Genomic DNA, 18676 nt, shown 5'->3' with positions numbered 1-18676 from the left:
CACAAACTGCGATTGAACCCTCCTACGCATCCTACGCAGACTTTCTTTGGGTTTGTCACGCAATCCTTAATTCGCACGGCAGGCTCCGATCACAGGCGCATACCTGCTCGAGACTAGCACCATGTGACCATTTTCAGCCGTGGTCTGGATTCTTAATGAACGATTCAAATAGCGAGTCGTACGGGTTTCAAATCGCTGAGGCTTGCGTTAGTACCTACGTTCTCGGGTTATAGATTTTCTTACGAAGGGCTTTCAAGGTCACATAGTCACATACCGTGATTGGCTCAGAACGAGTGGAGGTGAAGCGGCTCCATTCACGACAGGCAGAAGCACAGCCATTAAACTGCTAAGACGTAACAGCGCACAAAAACCCATAGGCGCCATGTTGAATTTGCAAAATTTTAAATTGAGCGCGCAGCAAAATAATAGCGAGGCCTAGGAACAATTTCGCCGGTGGCAGTGGCCCGATTAGGACCGATTACTGGCAGTCGAAAAGAAGCTCAGGGTGTTAACGCTTCGCAATTCTCTACTGCAGAAGCTGCTTGCAAACTGCTTGTAAAGTGAACTACTGACCTAATATAAATAACAAGGAGTCCCATGACTATGATACATGATGGTGCATTCTCTACGGTACCTTATTTCGCCATAAGGTCATGACTCTCTTTCACAAACTGTGATTGAACCCTCCCACGAATCTTACGCAAACTTTCTTTGGGTTTGTCACGCAATCTTTAATTCGCGCACCAGGCGCCCGATCACAGGCGCATACCTGCTCGAGACTAGCACCATGTGACCATTTTCAGCCGTGGTCTGGATTCTTAATGAACGATTCAAATTACAACAAATAAAGAGAGTACTAGCTGCCCTAAACAACCATGGAATAACCATTACACCTGTTCGAGATTCCATTTGTTCTTTGATGCCCCCGAGATCTTGTACGTCCGACACTTTCTTGCTTCTTACATTAAGTTATAGCTGAGAAAATAGCTGAAAGCCATAAGGATACTGATTAAGACAGAGTGTTGAACTGTTTGAAAAGAGGCGAATTTCATTGGTCAACTTGTTTCGTTACTTTACGTCAACCAGTGTGGTGCCTTTTTGTTAAAACTATTTTGGGGCAAACATAAAAGACAAGAAAGCAGCTTTTCAACCATTTTTGAAATGTCTTTTTGTAGATCGTTATTTCCAAAGGTTGTTCTCATGTGAAACATTGCGAGGAATAACACTGTTTCAGTTCTTAGGCTTCATGAGCTAGGATTTTACCAACAATCTAGACGTAATAATTCCTCACAACGTTTCTATTTTGAGAAGAAAAAATGCGGTCAGCCCAACATGCAGACTGCAGCCTACATCAGATTATTAGTTTGGTCATGTACAATCATTGGAATCGACAAAATGGATTTGCAATGCAATTGAACGGTGGATATAACTGAAATTATAATCAAAAAAGACTCCTCTGCTCCCAGTCGCGTATTCTGCATAGTCACTTGACGACCCTTGTAGAAAAGCCTTTGACCCAGCATGAGTATCCAGCCCGCAGGGTGACCCTACAGATGCTAACATCATTTCTATTCCAATAAACCTTGTTTTAAGTCTAAAACTACTGATGTCATAGCACCTTATTTTCACTGGCTGCAAGTTAAACAAAATCGTAGTAATGTCGAGGAAAAGGTTGTTGTTATTCATCGTGGTAGATGCAATAATAAAGTGTATTATCGTTTGTCTCACGATGTAGTCACTTGAGATGTAGATCGCGACGTTTCGACTGCTTACTGCTAGTCTTCTTCAGGCGATGAGGTCGACTGATTGCAAGGTATCATTTATATCACAAAGGTAGGCTGTGATTGGTGCATTTCGATCCTCCTATTGTTCCATTGTTCCGGCGAGTAGCTGTTCCCTCAATGATCCTCTGTTGTACCGTTCTCCTGTTGTTGTGTTTCTTGATCGTGGGTATCCATGCTTCAGGAATTTCAATTCCACTATCCCTGTTGATGTTGTTAGGGTGAAGTCTTATGTGAATAGCTTCCTTGACCCTACGTGTGTACCAGTGAGGATCTCGATCAATAAACTTGACTTCATTCCAGATAGGATAGTGGCCGGTCTCGTGGGTGCGTTCAGAAACGGCGGAGGTCTGGGTACGGGCGAGTCGTATATCCCTGTCATGTTCTTTGATCCTCTCCTGCATAGATCTCCCTGTTTCCCCGATGTAGACTTCGCCGCACTCACGGGGAATCCTGTAGACAACACCATCTCGTTTAGCCGGGTTGACGGTGTCCTTTGGTCGCACTAAGTGTGACCGAAGTGTCGTGTCGGACTTAAAGACGGTGCGAATGCCTTGTTGTTCTAGGCAGCGGCGGAGAGACTCCGAAACTCCTCGGACATAAGGTAAAACGGCGGTGGATTTAAATTCCGCGACAGGCTCTCTTCTTGGCGTTGTTCGTGCCTTTGTGATCTTCTGTACAAAAGAGGAGGGATATCCGTTAGAAACAAGTACAGATGACAGGTGTTTCTTCTCTCCAGCGATTACTGATGGTTTGGTGACGAGACGTTTAGCCCGGTCGTACAGACACTTCACAATACCGCGCTTTACTGACTGAGGGTGGTGTGAATCATACCCTAGGTACTGATCAGTATGTGTTGGTTTCCTGTAGACATTGGTGGTAAGGCGGCCATCAGGTTCTCTGTAAACTGACGTGTCGAGAAAGGCGATCTTGTTGTTGTTCTCGATCTCCATGGTGAAACGGATTGATGGTTGTTGACTGTTCAGGTGTTGCAGGAAGACGTCAACTCTATCCCGATCCAGGATGGTGAAAGTATCATCTACGTAGCGTTTCCAGATCTTAGGCTTGCAAGGTGCGGACTCTATTGCTTGTTCTTCAAATATCTCCATGTAGAGATTGGATATAACCGCGGATACAGGGCTCCCCATGGCTGTGCCGTCTCGTTGTTCGTAAATCGATCCGTTGTACTGGAAGTACGTAGATCTTAATACGAAATTCAAGAGGTCCGCGATTTGAACTGGTGTAAGTGTCTTGCGGTCAGCCAGGCCTGCGTCGTTCTCCATTTTTTCTAGCGCGGCTTGTACGGCGCCCTCGATCGGTACGTTGGTAAACAGTGACTCTACGTCGAAGGACACCATGATCTCGTGGTCCTGGATCTCTTCACTGGCGATGGTGGAGGCGAAGTCAGTTGAGTTCTTCACTGTGAAGTTCGAGCTACCTGCAAGAGGAGATAATACGTTAGGGTAACGTATTATCTCCTCGTGGGAGTCCAGACATCTTCTGACTTTGCTTTAAGAATAGCGTTATGGTCAGGTGGCTTGTACAGCGGCGGCACTGCTCCCTTCGTGCAGTACTGCACTCTTTCTTGTAACGCTTTCACCACCTCTGGAAGCTTCTCACTGAGGTCTTTTTGTTTTTTTTGGGTCAGCGGTGATGTTGTATAGAGCAACACGAAGAGGATTTCTAGTGCCCTAAGACATAAGTGTGCCTAATTAATAATATTGCTTGCCTCTAAGAAAGTGTGGATGGCATACCTTCCTGTCATCAAAGCACTTCTCGTAGGAGTACAAATCGGAGGAACGTATAATAGCTGTCGAGCACGACTCCTTCCGAAGCCAACATGGCAATGTTTGGAGTTTGGATTTTTGAGCCGTGAAATCCAACATCGCTCCAGTCAAGATCATCAACCACAACAAAAAGTATGTGTGGAGGTGAAGCGGCTCCATTCACGACAGGCAGAAGCACAGCCATTAAACTGTTAAGAAGTAACAGCGCACAAAAATCCTTGGACGGCATGTTGAATTCACAAGATCGCTGCCCCGGGTGGAGGACTCACGCACAAAATGGACGGGGGTACTCGTCGTACCTTTTAGAGGTTAATCAAAGAGCTCTTAGAGCCTACTTCTGAATGCAAAGGCCTTTGTCTGATTCAATTCTTACTGATGTAAGTTTAAATTCAAAAACTGAAACGAAATGCATTCCTTGCCTTGTTGCTATGCGTTGTTGCTATGCGCTGTTGACAGGCGCTACTGCGGTCGGCGAAGAGCTTGAAACAAGGAGTGCGGTGCTTGATGGTCAGGTAGCTGGTGTGGCAAGTAACGTTCTCTCTTAAAGCTCTTACACCTCTTAACGGCTTAGACTTTTCTGCTCTTGCTCTTTTATGTTGAGCTGGTCAAAACTGTCAATCAAGCATCAAACTGACATCTAGGCTTACGTAAGGACTTGCGCAGTGCACGCTAAGCCGCACCATGCTTGCGCAGGAGAGTCACTACCATATTTTCCTTCGACCGAATACCAGAGTCGAAATCTTTTTCATTTTACATTTTCTTTATGATTCCACGAGAGTCTGACCAAAACAAAACAACGAGAGCAATATAAAAATCACAAAAATGGTTTTTACAGAATTGAATTAAAATATACGTTACAGCAATGTATAGAAAAACTAAAACAAAGATTGTTGTGCAACCGTTATCGAACAACAACTCCCGCTTACTTATTGAAGAAGAAAGGCGGCCCTACTGGTTACGCCTTAAATCCATTAATCAATTAATCCATTAATCAATTACAGAAATCAATTCACATAGGTTCTAACGTACGTGTTACAAAGTTCTTTTGAAGAAACCAACTTCTGAACGGTTTTCAGCGATTAACACCTTTGGGTTTTAATCAGAGTGTTACTAGGAGATATTTAGTACAAGCTAAAATTGTCCATCTGTACTCTTCACTAAAGAATAAAGGTTTGCTGTGTTTTTACATCGAAGAAAATAAAACTTTACTTTAAGAACAAAACACACCATGAATAACAATAAATTATTCCAAGAAAAATTGCCAGGTAAAACTACATTTTAGCAATTCACCTGGTCATTACACTAAGCCCAAATGAAGATAACCATTCCAATTAAAATAACACCAACTACAACACTTAATGAACAACGTTCTCTTTGAGGTAAGTTAAGTCTGATGTTTTTTTTTTTTCATCAAGGATTTCCAACAACGGTTCTCTCTAAAAATATTCATTTTTTTGTTCTTTAACAAACGGCTGCATTAATTCAACTTTTCTACAAGTCCCCATCTGGCATCAATTTGTGACTTTCTTACCCTTTTATAACTTGTATAAAGAAATAGCTGAAAAAAATAGCTGAAAGCCACAAGGAGACTGATTATGACAAAGTGTTGAACTGTCTAAATACATATGAAGACATGATTGATCATCGCAGTTATATACACAACTTAAGCAGTTGTACAATTTAAGCCTGAAAAAATTCAGGCTTGAACGGCATTCGAACCCATGACCTCTGCGATACCGGTACAGTGCTCTACCAACTCAGCTATCAAGCCAAATGGGAGCTGGTCACGTTGTGAGTTCGTTCGTAATATACCCGTAGATGATAAAAATACAAGTGAACATATAAAAGATCATATATTTGAACGGCGGGAGAAAGATATGAAGACATGATTGATCATTTGTGTTTGAATAGAGGTGAATTTCATTGGCTAGTTTCCTTACTTTTCCTAAACCAGATATGATACTTGTTCTTTTTGTTAAAACTCTTCTGGAGCTAAAACGAAAGACAAGAAAACAGCTTTTCAACCGTCTATGAAATGCCTTTTTGTAGGACGTTATCTAAAATATGCATGATCATGTTCAGAGGTCGTTCTTGGGTGAAAACTTGTGAGGGATAGAACCGTTTTAGTTCTTAGACTTCATGAGCTAGGATTTTATCAACAATCTAGACGTAATAATTCCTCACAACTTTTCTATGAGAAGAAAAAATGCGGTCAGCGCCAAATGCAGACTGCCGCCTAACACTCACAAGAGGAATGGACGTTTGATTAGCATCTAGAGCTGAGCTGTTTTCGACTGAGGATCTTAAAACCAAAACCAAAAGAATTACTCTGGCCAATTACAAACTACACAGAAGCTCCAGTTAATTAATCAAAACTCAAAGCAAATGCACGTAAGCGATGCAAAGCGCGAGAAAACGTGTGTTAACCACTCACGATTGGTTTTGGTTTTACGTGATTGGTTGAGAATGTGGAGCGAGTTTTTTTAAGCCAATCTCTTAACGCGGTAATGCAAAACCACAGCAAACGCGAATTACTGTCAACACTCAAATGAAAACCACTCCAATCCAGTATTAGAGCGGTTTTCAATTGAGTGTCCGGCGTAAAACCAAAACAATAACTTAACAATTACTAACTACTCAGCCAATCTCAAACTGTAGTAAAACCAAAACCAAAGTAATTGCCTGATTACTTTCGACACTCAATTGAAAACCGCTCTAGCAGTCAACTTATTTCATCATCTGAGGCCGAGTTATAAGATACCCCACAGCCATCTATGATCCAACTTATTCTACAACCTAGACCACTGCTTGACAGAGCTGGATTTAGCTGGAATTACGATCAAATAAGACTCCTCTGTGGCATAGTGCCTCAGTGACACTTGTAAAAGGCCCATGAGCCACCAAGGGCATTTTATCCTCAGTGAGCCTTCAGAGAGGGTGAGTCTATGGCTGCTAACATCATTTCTATTCCAAAAAATGTGTTAGAGTTCATCGAGGTCGCGTGTTTTGAAGTTGACAGCTTCCCAGGTTCTGGTTTTTGATTGGATTGCAGCCTCAAGCTAGACTGACTTTTTGTATTTATCAGTAGCCCCACTGTTAGACTTTGCTAAAACTATATATTATTATAAATGTATGTAATGGCGAATTGAAGTTTCAATGTTTTTTAACATCATATCTGCATAAATTGCAATTGTAATATAATGTATTTAAGACCGGCGTCAATAAAAATAGATCATGATATTTGACCCTACCTTGTTAATACGGCCACCCTATTAATAATGTCAAATTTTCATGGCCCGCTGGTGACTGCATTAATGGAGTGCTACTGTTAAGTCTAAACTACAGATATCACAGTACCTAAAAGTTGAACACCGTCAAAACTTTTAAACATACATCTTAACCAAAAGGTCCTTTAATCTTGCCAAGGAGTCCAGACACCTTCTGATTTTGCTTTAAGACGAGCCTTAGGATCAGGTGGCGTGTTCAGCGGCGGCACTGCTCCCTTCATGTAGTACTCCACTCTTTCTTGTAATGCCTTGACCACCTCTGGAAGCTTCTCGCTGAGGTCTTCACGTTCTGTTGGGTCAGCAGTGATATTGTACAAAGCAACACCCATAGAGCGTCCCTTGACCTGATGAATAAATGTACCTTATAAATAATGTAAAGACCAAAAGAAGATGGGTAACATGGAAAACATTTTTCAGAGATTGATCATTGCTTTGTGCGTGTAAGTTTACATGTTAATATGAGGGAATGTTCCAAAGTTGTAATTTTGACCTAATAAAAAACTACTAAGTTACAGCCATTTTCAATTGAGTGTGAAAAGTAATCAGGCAATTACTTCAGTTTTGGTTGTGGTATTACTGCAGGTTTGAAATTGGCTGAGTAGATTAATTGGTAAGTAATTAGTTTGGTTTTGGTTTTACAACACTCAATTGAAAACCACTCTATGATCACCACAACACCAGCCATAGCAAAATTTATGGGCACACTCTTTGCTTAACGGACTAATCTGTCCAACAATGTGAAGTCCTTGCTTAAGCATTTTTTGATCCCATAGATGACCCACGTTAAATAAACAAAGTCACTTGTGTAATATGCAAACTCAGAGTTACCTGGATACAGAAAAATATCACCTCATAAATTAGCTATAGGACTGTGACAGTCTACTACATATTATACCTTGGTTGCAGTTCCTAACCAATCCAACGGACCATGTTCTTCTTGCGGTATGCCTTGCTCCTTCCCTGACTTTCCTCCAAGTTCTGGAGGTTTATACCAGGTATCATAAGGTACATTCATAAGAAGCTTCATGTCACCCATTCTCAGAGCAATTCCTTGAAATTCAGGAATGCTTGAAACGCCACTTTTGCTTGTTCTCAAAGCAATTCCATCATAAGTGGGAACGCTTAAATAGTCACTTTTGGTTGTGTTCTTCAAGTCAATATTGAGAAGTATTTCCTTTCTCGGTGAAGGCTCACCGTGGGAAATGGTGTTCCATACATCCATGCCATCTAGTGGTGGTAGCGCCTGATCTTGACTGCCACCTGCTTGGAAGAAAAAAGCAGTACTAAATCACTGATCTTGATTATACAGTCGAACTTCCAGTTGCGACCACCTCTGCTCAGTGACCAGTCTTCCAAAATACCAAACATTTCCAAGCCTAATCACTATATTTGGAATCTCTCGAAAGCGACCACGATCACTTTTAGAGCAAAAAGTTTAAAATTTTCTTCTACCAAAATTTGCATTGCACGCATTCCCTTCTCATCCCTTCAATCATGCTTCACTTTCTCTTATGCTGTGTGCCTGCACCTGAATTCAATTTCTGCCTAAAGTAAATCAAAGTCCGCTACACAGGCTAATCTTTCGTTAAAACAACTATAAAATACCACTGTATGAGTGCTACAACCAGTAGTAAAAGTAGATGAGACATCCTGCCTTAATGAGAGACAAATCTTCACTCCACTATAGCGTGTAATTTTTCTCGGACCCCCCCCCCCCCTCCCCTTTTCCAATGTTGCTAGGCATGCAAAATCAAGTACAGAACTTAGATCATAGTTACTATGCTTAGATGAACAACACTGCATCGAAGAGAGGGGGGCTAATTGTTATTCTACGACGAATTTGTTATTTGCGATCCATTTACGTAAGTGAAGCCATTTTTTTGCACCAAGTGTATTAACATTTTTGCAACTAGTAGTAGCAGCTTTGTCAAGACTAGATATAATAGTAATGGCAACTGGTGATGCCACTGAGCTGCAAAACATTTCATGTTCTCTTCTATGCAGGTCAATCTTGTTCACTCAAATAGAGATATGCCCAAGTTGCTTGTTGTTTTGAATACAAAACACATTCAAAAACAGTAAAACATGCACTGTACCTACAAGTTTCACCAACGTTGGATACCAGTCTGTAACATGCAGGAGTTCTTTGCATTTGACTCCTCTTCTACCAAGCATGTTCCCGTGAACAAAACTGATGCCTCTCACCCCTCCCTCCCACAACGTATGCTTCTCTCCACGGAGAGGAAAGTTGTATCCCCCATAACGATGCACTCCTCCATTATCAGTTGTCAAAACCATTAAGGTGTCCTCCCACAGCCTGCAATGTCACAATAACAAGTTTGAAATTGTTCAAATGTATGGTCAAATGCTTGTATAGTTTATAGTTGCATAGTTACTTGTAAAGTTACTACTCATGAAGACTTGATTGATCATCGCTATTATATACACAACTTAAACAGTTGTGAAATTTAAGCCTGAAAAAACATTGAGGCCTGAAAGGGATACGAACCCATGACCTCTGCGAAACCGTTGCAGTGCTATACCAACTGAGCTATCATGCCAACTGCAGGGAGCTGGTCACATCATACACCCGTAGATGGTAAAGAATGCAAATGAATATATGAAAGATCATATATTTGAACTGCAGAGAAAGATATGAAGACATAGACGATCGTGGCAGTTATAAACACAACTTAAACAGTTGTGAAATTAAAGCCTGAAAAAAATTCAGGCCTGAAAGGGATTTTTTTTCAGGCTTTAATTTCACAACTGTTTAAGTTGTGTATATAACTGCAATGATCATCAAAGTTCATATCTTTCTCTGCAGTTCAAATATATGATCTTTCATATATTTGCAAAGTTACATGTACTACTCCTTGCTATTGAGGATGTCAACAGTCTAGCTTCCTCTTCATTTTTTGAGGTCCAGAAGTATGTGCTTTCATTACATTTCTGCTGTACATCACTAAGCACTCAAGACAAGTTATTGGTATCAGAGGTATCATACCCAGCATCCTTCATGGCCTCTGTGATGTTGCCGACAGCTTCATCCATGATATCCACCATACCAGCATATGTTCTACGAGTTTTATCCTCAATAAAACTGTATTTGTCTGTATACTTTTGGGGTGCTTGGTCAGGTGCATGGACATTTTGGAATGCCATATACAAGAACAAGGGTTTTGATGCATTGTGAGTCTTAATGATGTCCTTTGCCCGCTGAAATTAAGAAAATGCACAATGCTTGTAAAACAGAAAGTTTTGGAAAGTATGAAAACACAGCTTAACACTAAACCCTGCTGTATACAAAAGCTGGCATTTTAGTTATCAGGATTTTAGGCTTGGAACTGCAGCATGTGTTGCAAAGAAAACTTGCAAACAAAGTTACAACTAAGAAATCAAAAAGAACTACTGTAGTTTGTGTTCAAAACCTCAGAATTTGAACTCACAACCTCCCACTTGTAAGCTTGTTTAGAGCTCTTTAAATATCAGGAGCATTATTCTAGTTAATTTAACAAACCATTTGCTTAGCAGGCTCTCCTGATCAGCAGTCATACTCACAAGTGCAGGCTCACATGAAAAATTGCAGCTTAATCGCAGCTGGATCTTCTTTGAGTTCTTCCAGTGATTTCAAGTGCTTTTTGTGGAGGTTTGAGACAAGTGTCTCTGGACACTCCCTCAACTTCACCTCCCTATCCCTACCCACATTGCACTGTTGATTTCTATCCATTCTACCACATAGCAATATTTTAACATATTTATTTTGGGGGACCATGGGGTAGGTGGGTTTGAAAAGTGGAACAATGACTTTACAGTACAACAGGATTTGTTGCAGGGAACCTCTTGATTAACTGTCCCAAGCTCTTGCACTGCAGTTACAGGATACAAATAAAAGTACATGAATCCACTAATAGAGGAGCACAAAAATTATGTATTCTAAATACCTCTGCAAAAGCAAATGTACCAAATTCCCCATCCAGATCTCTTACTGGTTCCTTGTTGTCTCGGAAGTCTAATATCTTCAGTACCTTATGGGTGTAGTGGTCTTCTGCTCCATTGTAATAGCCATAAAATGTATCAAACCCACGATATGTAGGAGTGTAGTCCCATTTGGTATAACCCAAGTGCCATTTACCCACCATATGAGTTACATAACCTTCCAAATGAAACAAAATATTTAGCTTAAAATGAACTGGCCATTGATGAGAGTCTTACAAGTGGTTCACAAAATAATAAACATAAGTCACTGTAGTAGGTGACATACTATTCCAAGTACAATTGACGAATGTACACCCATCAAATTAAAAAACCTAATGACACAGATACCAAGATCACTCAATTTTCCTCCTCCACCCTAAAAAGGTTGTGCTTTTGGAAAAGAAAAGTATGAAGCTAAACTGAAATTTCCAGCGAGTGGGGGATAAAACAAAAAAAACCCTTCCATGGGAGGGGTACGGATACTTTCTGGAACAACATCATCTAAATTGGAGAAAAAAAAATGCTTGAGCAGGGCGAGATTTTCCTAACACTGTTTTCATAAATACATCCCCAGGGCAAGAAGAAAAGAAGACAACCACCAAACTCATGGCGTTGGGAACATCAGGAGATTGGGGCCTGATCTGGAGTCAGCTTTAGTGGAAAGCCCAGGACAGATATGTCTGGAGGACTACTGTAGGTTGCCTATGCCCCAGGAGAAATTCTAGGCGTAAGCAAGTATTAAGTTTTAAATTCATAAATCCAGACATCTATGCATTATAGTTTGCTATACTTAATTCACATGTAAACACACGTACCTGATTCTTTGAGTTTCTGGGGTAAAATGGTAAAGTTGAGCGGTAATCCATAAGGGCTTTCTGGAGTCAGTACCTGATGCTGCAAACCTAAATGAACAGGTACATGAACAGTTTAAATCACTGACAGCGATTTGTAGCTAAGAGAAAGGGTTATGCAATCAGAACTTATATAAATTGTTATTGAAAGTTAATGTAACCCTGACAGTAGATTTGACAATTCTGTTAACTTATCATACAGGTTTCATCAGTTTTGCCATAGCTGCCCTCTTAAATTAGCATATCTTAATTTATTTGCATTAAAAAAATTCAGGTGTAATGGACCTTTTAAGCAATGTTGCGCTGTTCCAAATTTTTTATTCAAAGAAAAAGCCTTCCCGCTCGATTTACCTTGCCAAAATTTAGTTAATATTCAATGTTTCATAATGATCTGCTGCAAAGCATTGCTCCTTGGCATACATTTCATGAGTTTGCAACAGATTCTAATTCATGAAACTTTGCATATTTACTAAATTTGGCATGGTAAATTGATTTAAAGAGGTGTTTTTTTACTTAGGCAAAAACTCAAAGTGCTCTATGAGCAAACCTGTCAATTTCTCAGTGGATGATGATTGACATGTGTGACTAATGGGTTATTCTGGTTATCTGAATTACCATATTGACTTCTGGCTATACTTGTTATAACAGCAGTCTTTTAAAAAAAAAAACAGAATAATTTTTGGTGCATACTACATGAATTAGAAGAACTGGCAAACATCCACTACATAAGATGCATTGCTCTTGTGGATTTACTCATTCTTGATTAAGCCACTCTACCTTGTAAACCTCTCATCGCCTTGCCCAACATATTTTTCTTTTCGCCTGAAGACGAAAGGTTAGCCTGCTTTATGGGACTTAGCGCCGTTAGATTGAAAGCGAATAGGTTGCAAATAAGATCGAAGCGACTCTGCTTGCAGGGTAGCTGCAAAAAATCTTCAGAGAAATCAACTTTTTTATTATGAATTACAAATGCACAACATCTAAACCATCAGATGCAATTTGAGGTTGAGTATGTGAAACAGCAAGGTCGTGTAATGTCAAAAACCATCTCCTTATTGGTTTAAAGCTTGAACTAAGTACATGTGGCTACTTGTGGATGTCCTTCACCAAAAAAAGGGTTGAACAAGAAAAGAAAAAGACCAGCGGCTAAAAAAAAAAAACAAATGGAAAAAAAGAATCCTGGAATCTAACTCAGGCAAACTAGTTTGAAACATGGGTGCTAACCATAGTAACATGTAAGAAACCTTGCTTCAAGGGGGAAAGATACAAAGTACTTCATCCTTATCTCAAATTGGCTAGCAAATATGCGAATTAGCTAAATAATATCCAACATATAGTCTCTTAACAACCATCGCGCAAAAATTTTCCAGACGATAGTCAGATAGTGAGATACTTGTGTCAGAAATGCAAAAAATATTGGCAGTCACCAACTTAGAAGCTTAGAGACACAAAATGATTCCTAATTTTCACTTTTTACAGTCTGAAATGGTTTTTGGAATTAAATATTCTTTTTTGTAAACATTTGATGCTGTCTCTGGTGAGAAAAGTTGCCCGACTTCAATGCTTTTCCTGTTAACATACATCGAATCTAGTCAGTACAACTTTTCCCGCCTGCTTAATACTGATTGGTTAATTCAAATTTCAGGCTCACCAGCCGTATACAAGGTTAGGGTGTTAGAATATTATTAGGGTTAGGGTATTAGGGTATTGAGGTATTAGGGTATTAGGGTGTTATGGTATTAAGGTATAAGGGTATTACGATATTAGGGTATTAAGGTATTAGGGTATTAAGGTATTAGGGTATTAGGCTATTATGGTGTATTAGGGTATCAGGGTATTGGGATATTGGGGTATTGGGGTATTGGGGTATTAGGGTATTAGGGCATTAGGGTATTATGGTAGTAGGGTTTGGGTATTAGAGTATTAGGGTGTTGGGGTAGTAGGGTATTAGGGTAGTAAGCTATTAGGGTATTAGCGTCTTAGGGTATAAGGGTATTGGAGTATTGGGGTATTAGGGTATTAGGGCATAAGAGTATTAGAGTATTAGAGTATTAGAGTATTAGGGTATTAGGGTATTGGGTATTAGGGTATTAGGGTATTAGGGTATAAGGGTATTATAGTATTAGGGCATTAGGGTATTAGGGTATTAGGGCATTAGGTTATTAATGTGGTAGGGTATTAGAGTATTAGGGTATAAGGGTATTAGGGTATTATGGTATTGGGGTATTACGGTATTGGGGTATTAGGGTACTAGGGTATTACGGTATTACGGTATTAGGGTATAGGGGCATTACAGTATTAGGGTATTAGGGCATTAGGTTATAAGGGTATAAGAGTATTAGGGCATTAGGGTATTAGGGTGATAAGGTATTAGGGTATAAGAGTATTAGGGTATTGGGGTAGAAGGGTAGAACGGTATTAGGGTATTAGGATGTTGGGTTATCAGAGTATTAGAGTATTAGGGTATTGGGGCATCAGGGTATCAGGGTAGTAGGTTAGTAGGGTACAAGGGTATTAGGGTATTGGGGTATTAGGGTAGTAGGGTAGTAGGGTATTAGGGTATTAGGATATTGGGGTATTAGGGTGTTAGAGTATTAGGGTATAAGGGTATTATGGTTTTAGGGTATTAGGGTATTGGGGTATCAGGGTATTAGGGTATAGGGGTATTACAGTTTTAGGGTATTAGGGTATTGGGGTATTAGGGTATTAGGGTATAAAGGTATTAGGGTATTAGGGTATTGGGGTATTAGGGTATTAGGGTATTAGGGTATAAGGGTATTACAGTATTAGGGCATTAGGATATTACAGTATCGGGGTATTAGGGTATTAGGGTATTAGAGCACTTGGGTATCAGGGTACTAGGGTATAAGGGTTTTACAGTATTAGGGCATTAGGGTATCAGGGTATTAGGCTATTGGGTATTAGGGTAGTAGGGTAGTAGGGTAGTAGGGTAGTAGGGTAGTAGGGTATTAGGGTATTTGGGTATAAGGGTATTACGGTATTAGGGCATTAGGGTATTAGGGTTTTAGGGTATTAGTGTATTAGGGTATTATGGTATTAGGGTATCAGGTTATTGGGGTATTAGGGTGTTAGGGTACTGGGGTACTGGGGTATTGGATTATATTTAGGGTAGGGTATTAGAATATAAGTGTATTAGGGTATTGGGTTATTAGGATTTTTGGTTATTGGGGTATTGGTGTATTGATGTATTGGGGTATTAGGGTATTAGGGTAGTGGGGAATTACTCTTATATTCTAATATTCCAATACTTCAATACCCCAATACCGTAATACCCTAATAGTCTATTATCCTAATACCCTAATGCCCTAACACTCTAATACCTTAAAACCCTAATACTCTAACACCCTAACACCTAAATACCCTAAGACCCAATCACCATAACACCCTAATACAATTACACCCTGACACCCTAGTATCCTAATACTATTATACCCTAATACCCTAATACCCCAATACTCCAATACGGTAATACCCTAATACCCTAATGCCCTGGCTAATACCCTGGCTAATACCCTATTACCCTAACATCCTAATTCCCTAACACTTTGAAACCCTAAAACCCTAATACCCTAACATCCTAGCACTCTATATAATCTCCTAACACCTTAATACCCTAATAAGCCAATACCCTAAAACCCTAAAACCCTAAAACCCTTATTCCCTAATATGCTAACACCCTAATAACCTAATACCATAATACCCGTATACCCTAATAGCCTTATACCCCAATACCCCAAATACCCTACTACCTCTTAAACTGCAAAGTTCTCAGATGCCGACATTTAGTGTGGCTAGTGCATAGGGAACAGAGGAGTCCTATTTGACCTTTTTTCCAGTTAAATTCACCATACAATTATTGTAGTGCAAATTAATTTTTTGTTGATTTAAATGACCTCAAAATCGAACTGTACACATGTAATCATGTTGCGATGATTAAATGTACTATAAATAGACATATAAAGCTTTTCACATTAGTGTGGCTAGTACACAGGGAACAGAGGAATCCTATTTGACCTTTTTCCAGTTAAATTCACGGTACAATATTATTATTGTGGCGCAAATCGATTTTTTGTTGATTCAAATGATTTAAAATCAAACTGTTGCGATGATTAAATCTACTATAGACATATAAAGCTTTTCATGAGAGCTGTTGTGTGACTGTGCAATATGATAGCTCATCAGCCTATTCAAGTGTAAAAGTGTATCAGCTTGAACAAGCCCAAAAACTTTTTGTCTGTGGGCAAAATTTTAATGCTCAGATTGCATTTCAGATCTTGAAGTTCTATCTAGTTCTCCTCGCTCCCACTATGCAAGATTCATCTTCCAATACGACTTATGTGAGTTTGTCCTAAGACTGAGCAGGATTTTCTCATGGTGGATTTCACGCCCGTGGTTGAAACTTATAATCTGGCGCAATCATGAGCCTTTTAGAGGCTTGCAATACCAAAGTGTTCTTTACTAGCGACTTTTTTGACAAATGCTACAGTGGCCACAACGAAACTGTTCACTGTGATTTCCTAAATTTAATTTCAGGAGCCCAACCCTCCAGTAGTAGTACCATGGATATGTAGGAGAGGATTGGCTCTTGTCAATCTTAACTAAACTTCAAACTTTAGAGCAGAAATTTACAATAGCAGCTTCCAGCAACTTCACCAAAAACGTTCCCAATTCGTATTAGAAAAGCCAACATTTGGTCTTATTTAGAGTTTCCTGTGAATTTAAGATTAGAATTGTAATAGAAATGTAAAATGAACTATACCCAGAAATTAATCAAAACAAGTTTCCATTTTTAGTGAAACAATCGCAGCTAGACTTAGTAATGTAAAACGATACACGTGCCTGCAATATTGACTAATACAGTGATTTCAGGAGCTTTATCTACTGGTCAGCAGAATTACTCCAAAAAGTTTACAGATGATGGAAGGACATGATTTGGATATCATTTGCATAATCCGCACCACCACTAATAAACAATTAAATTATGAGCTCGAGATTTCTATCACGTGATAGTTGACGAGGGTGCAGCCCAAGTCAACCATCACGCATAGAAATGGAGAGTAAACAATCTAATTGTTTTCATATAAATCTACTAGTTGTTCAAAACTTTATCTAAATCCTCTTCACAGACACTGTGAAAACACCAAGAAGTGGCCGTTATTTTGTTAACAAGGGCACACTGCTATGCAGCGTAGCCAATCAGAGAATGGCATTAGTGACAGAACGCTAGTAGATCTATACCAAAACTCCGGGTTAAAAATAAGGAAAATTGTTGATATTGCGTGACATCGGTAAAAAGGTCTATTGCATAATATTTTGTGGCTGAAAAGAGCGCAATAAAAATGTACTTCTGTATACATGAATGCATGCAGATACCCTTTTCTTTTGGCTAAGTGAGGCCCCATCTGCACTATCCGGAGGAATTTGAAAACGGCGGCTTTGCGTTTTAATAGGAAGGAAAACATTTTTAAAACGGAGCTTTCCGAAAACGTCACGATAATCATGTGATCAGTTTCCCTGCTCGACTTTTCCTTAAACACAAATCCAAAATACCGGTGACTGTTGCGTTTCAAATTCCTCCAGCGTAGTCTCCCCAATTAGTAGAGCACTCGTGCTCAGCTATTAAGACTGAGACTTAAATAAAGTTGTCATTCATTCATTCACAGGGCCTGAGAGGCAAGAAGGATCTGTTTTCTGTGATGGTGGCCCCTGAATCATGGTGACTGAATGCATAGGCTGCACTTGCATCGCATTTAAATTTATATATGGCCAGTCATATAGTTCACAGATGCAAATCAGTTCAATGTTTAACTCACCAGTATGGATGGGATACCTTCCTGACATCAAAGCGCTTCTTGTAGGAGTACAAATCGGAAGAACGTAATAGTTGTCGAGCACGACTCCTTCCGAAGCCAGCTTGTCAATGTTTGGAGTTTGGATTTTTGAGCCGTGAAATCCAACATCACTCCAGCCTAAGTCGTCGACTACAACAAACAATATGTGTGGAGGTGAAGCAGTTGCACTTACGGGGGCAACAAGCAAAAGTACTGCCACTGAACTGGAGAGAAGAAACCGCGCAAAGAGGTGTCGTGACTCCATGTTGAAACCGGTCAAGACATTTCGTGGGGACATATATGAGATATATACCTGGATCTTGCGCTCGATTGCGACCGCATGTTCATATGCACCCGTCTACGTACCCTGCGAGCAGAGTAGAGGCCCCTTCGAAGATCGAAGGGACCTCTGCTCGCAGGGTAGTTCATATGGGTCGAGAGGGGCAACTTTCATTTGGATCACCTGGTTTTGCATCAGGAGCTCCAGTAAACACAAAGTAACCATTCCCTATGTGGCCTTATGCTCCACTCATGAAGGGGCGAAGAGGATGAGTGAGTGAGTGAACCATTTCCTATGTCTTGCGGAAATCTGTGTTTATAACAACCTGTAGCCTGCAAGTGAGCTCTCTTTATCTCGTCCGGTCTCTTGTACTGGGGTCCCCAGGAGCTGCTATATGAAAGAGGGCTGATTTCCGGGCTAATGGGCTATTGTTCGGCTATTGACCAATCAGTAAGCATCTTCTATGATCAATAGTTTATGGAAACCTTCCTCATTGGGGTTTATGAACTTTAATACATCCCAGAGGTTGGGAGGGGGGAAATGGAGCTTGTAAATGATACCTACAAAAATTAAAGAACGTGTCAAAATGGCCACGCAAAATTGCCGTTTGGTCCCCTTTTATATCGTAAACCCCCTGATTGGTTTCCTTTGTGATCCGAATTTTCCCTTTCCACTCGCATCCTCTTGTGTTCGCACGGATATTTTTCCTTCGACCTTTTCTTCGCTTTTCGCCGGACTAACTAAGGGAAAAAAGGAGGGCCATTTTCGTCTCTCGCTTATATTTTCGCCTCTCCCTTGGGTTCGTCACGCAATCTCGGAGGAAGATTACATGATAAGGATAAGCCCAAAGTGTGTCTGTG

At 40.1% G+C, this 18676-nt stretch overlaps 2 protein-coding genes across 4 annotated transcripts; both read right to left on the bottom strand.

Moving 5' to 3' along the window:
- Positions 1–1587: 1587 nt before the first annotated feature.
- Positions 1588–3139, bottom strand: LOC145497828 (uncharacterized). Its single transcript, XM_081477695.1, has 2 exons — positions 2298–3139; positions 1588–2189 (listed from the first exon to the last, which is right to left on the bottom strand). Exons 1-2 carry the CDS (start codon positions 3137–3139, stop codon positions 1826–1828), a joined length of 1206 nt encoding a protein of 401 aa, XP_081333821.1. The 3' UTR covers positions 1588–1825.
- Positions 3140–5493: 2354 nt separating this feature from the next.
- On the bottom strand, positions 5494–17861 carry LOC145497761 (arylsulfatase B-like). Of its 3 annotated transcripts, XM_081477626.1 has the most exons (8): positions 17519–17861; positions 11649–11735; positions 10800–11011; positions 9863–10074; positions 8952–9172; positions 7751–8118; positions 6962–7199; positions 5494–5560 (listed from the first exon to the last, which is right to left on the bottom strand). In XM_081477626.1, the coding sequence occupies exons 1-7, from the start codon at positions 17832–17834 to the stop codon at positions 6981–6983; spliced, it is 1635 nt and encodes a 544-aa protein (XP_081333752.1). In that variant the 5' UTR covers positions 17835–17861; the 3' UTR covers positions 5494–5560; positions 6962–6980. The 3 variants fall into 3 exon arrangements, with proteins under 3 accessions (XP_081333752.1, XP_081333744.1, XP_081333759.1); XM_081477618.1 differs by lacking the exon at positions 5494–5560 and having other exon boundaries at positions 6761–7199; XM_081477633.1 differs by lacking the exon at positions 5494–5560 and having other exon boundaries at positions 6761–7199; positions 7751–8115.
- Positions 17862–18676: the final 815 nt, after the last annotated feature.

This window comes from Orbicella franksi, chromosome 1 (assembly GCF_964199315.1).
Source record: "Orbicella franksi chromosome 1, jaOrbFran1.1, whole genome shotgun sequence".
In the NCBI taxonomy this organism is placed as follows: domain Eukaryota; kingdom Metazoa; phylum Cnidaria; class Anthozoa; order Scleractinia; family Merulinidae; genus Orbicella; species Orbicella franksi.
Note: the sequence above shows the minus strand (reverse complement) of the source record. Positions and strands in the feature narration are given on the sequence as shown.

Bases quoted from the DNA above. Each gene is read 5' to 3' on its own strand.
- LOC145497828 (XM_081477695.1), bottom strand. From the start codon at position 3,139: ATGGTGTCCTTCGACGTAGAGTCACTGTTTACCAACGTACCGATCGAG. The intron at 2,190-2,297 runs GTCACACTTAGT...GGAAACAGGGAG, and splicing joins AAGTCCGACACGACACTTCG to ATCTATGCAGGAGAGGATCA.
- LOC145497761 (XM_081477626.1), bottom strand. From the start codon at position 17,834: ATGTCCCCACGAAATGTCTTGACCGGTTTCAACATGGAGTCACGACAC. The intron at 11,012-11,648 runs GTACGTGTGTTT...TTCATTTGGAAG, and splicing joins CCAGAAACTCAAAGAATCAG to GTTATGTAACTCATATGGTG. The intron at 9,173-9,862 runs GTATGATACCTC...GTGACATTGCAG, and splicing joins GAGGCCATGAAGGATGCTGG to GCTGTGGGAGGACACCTTAA.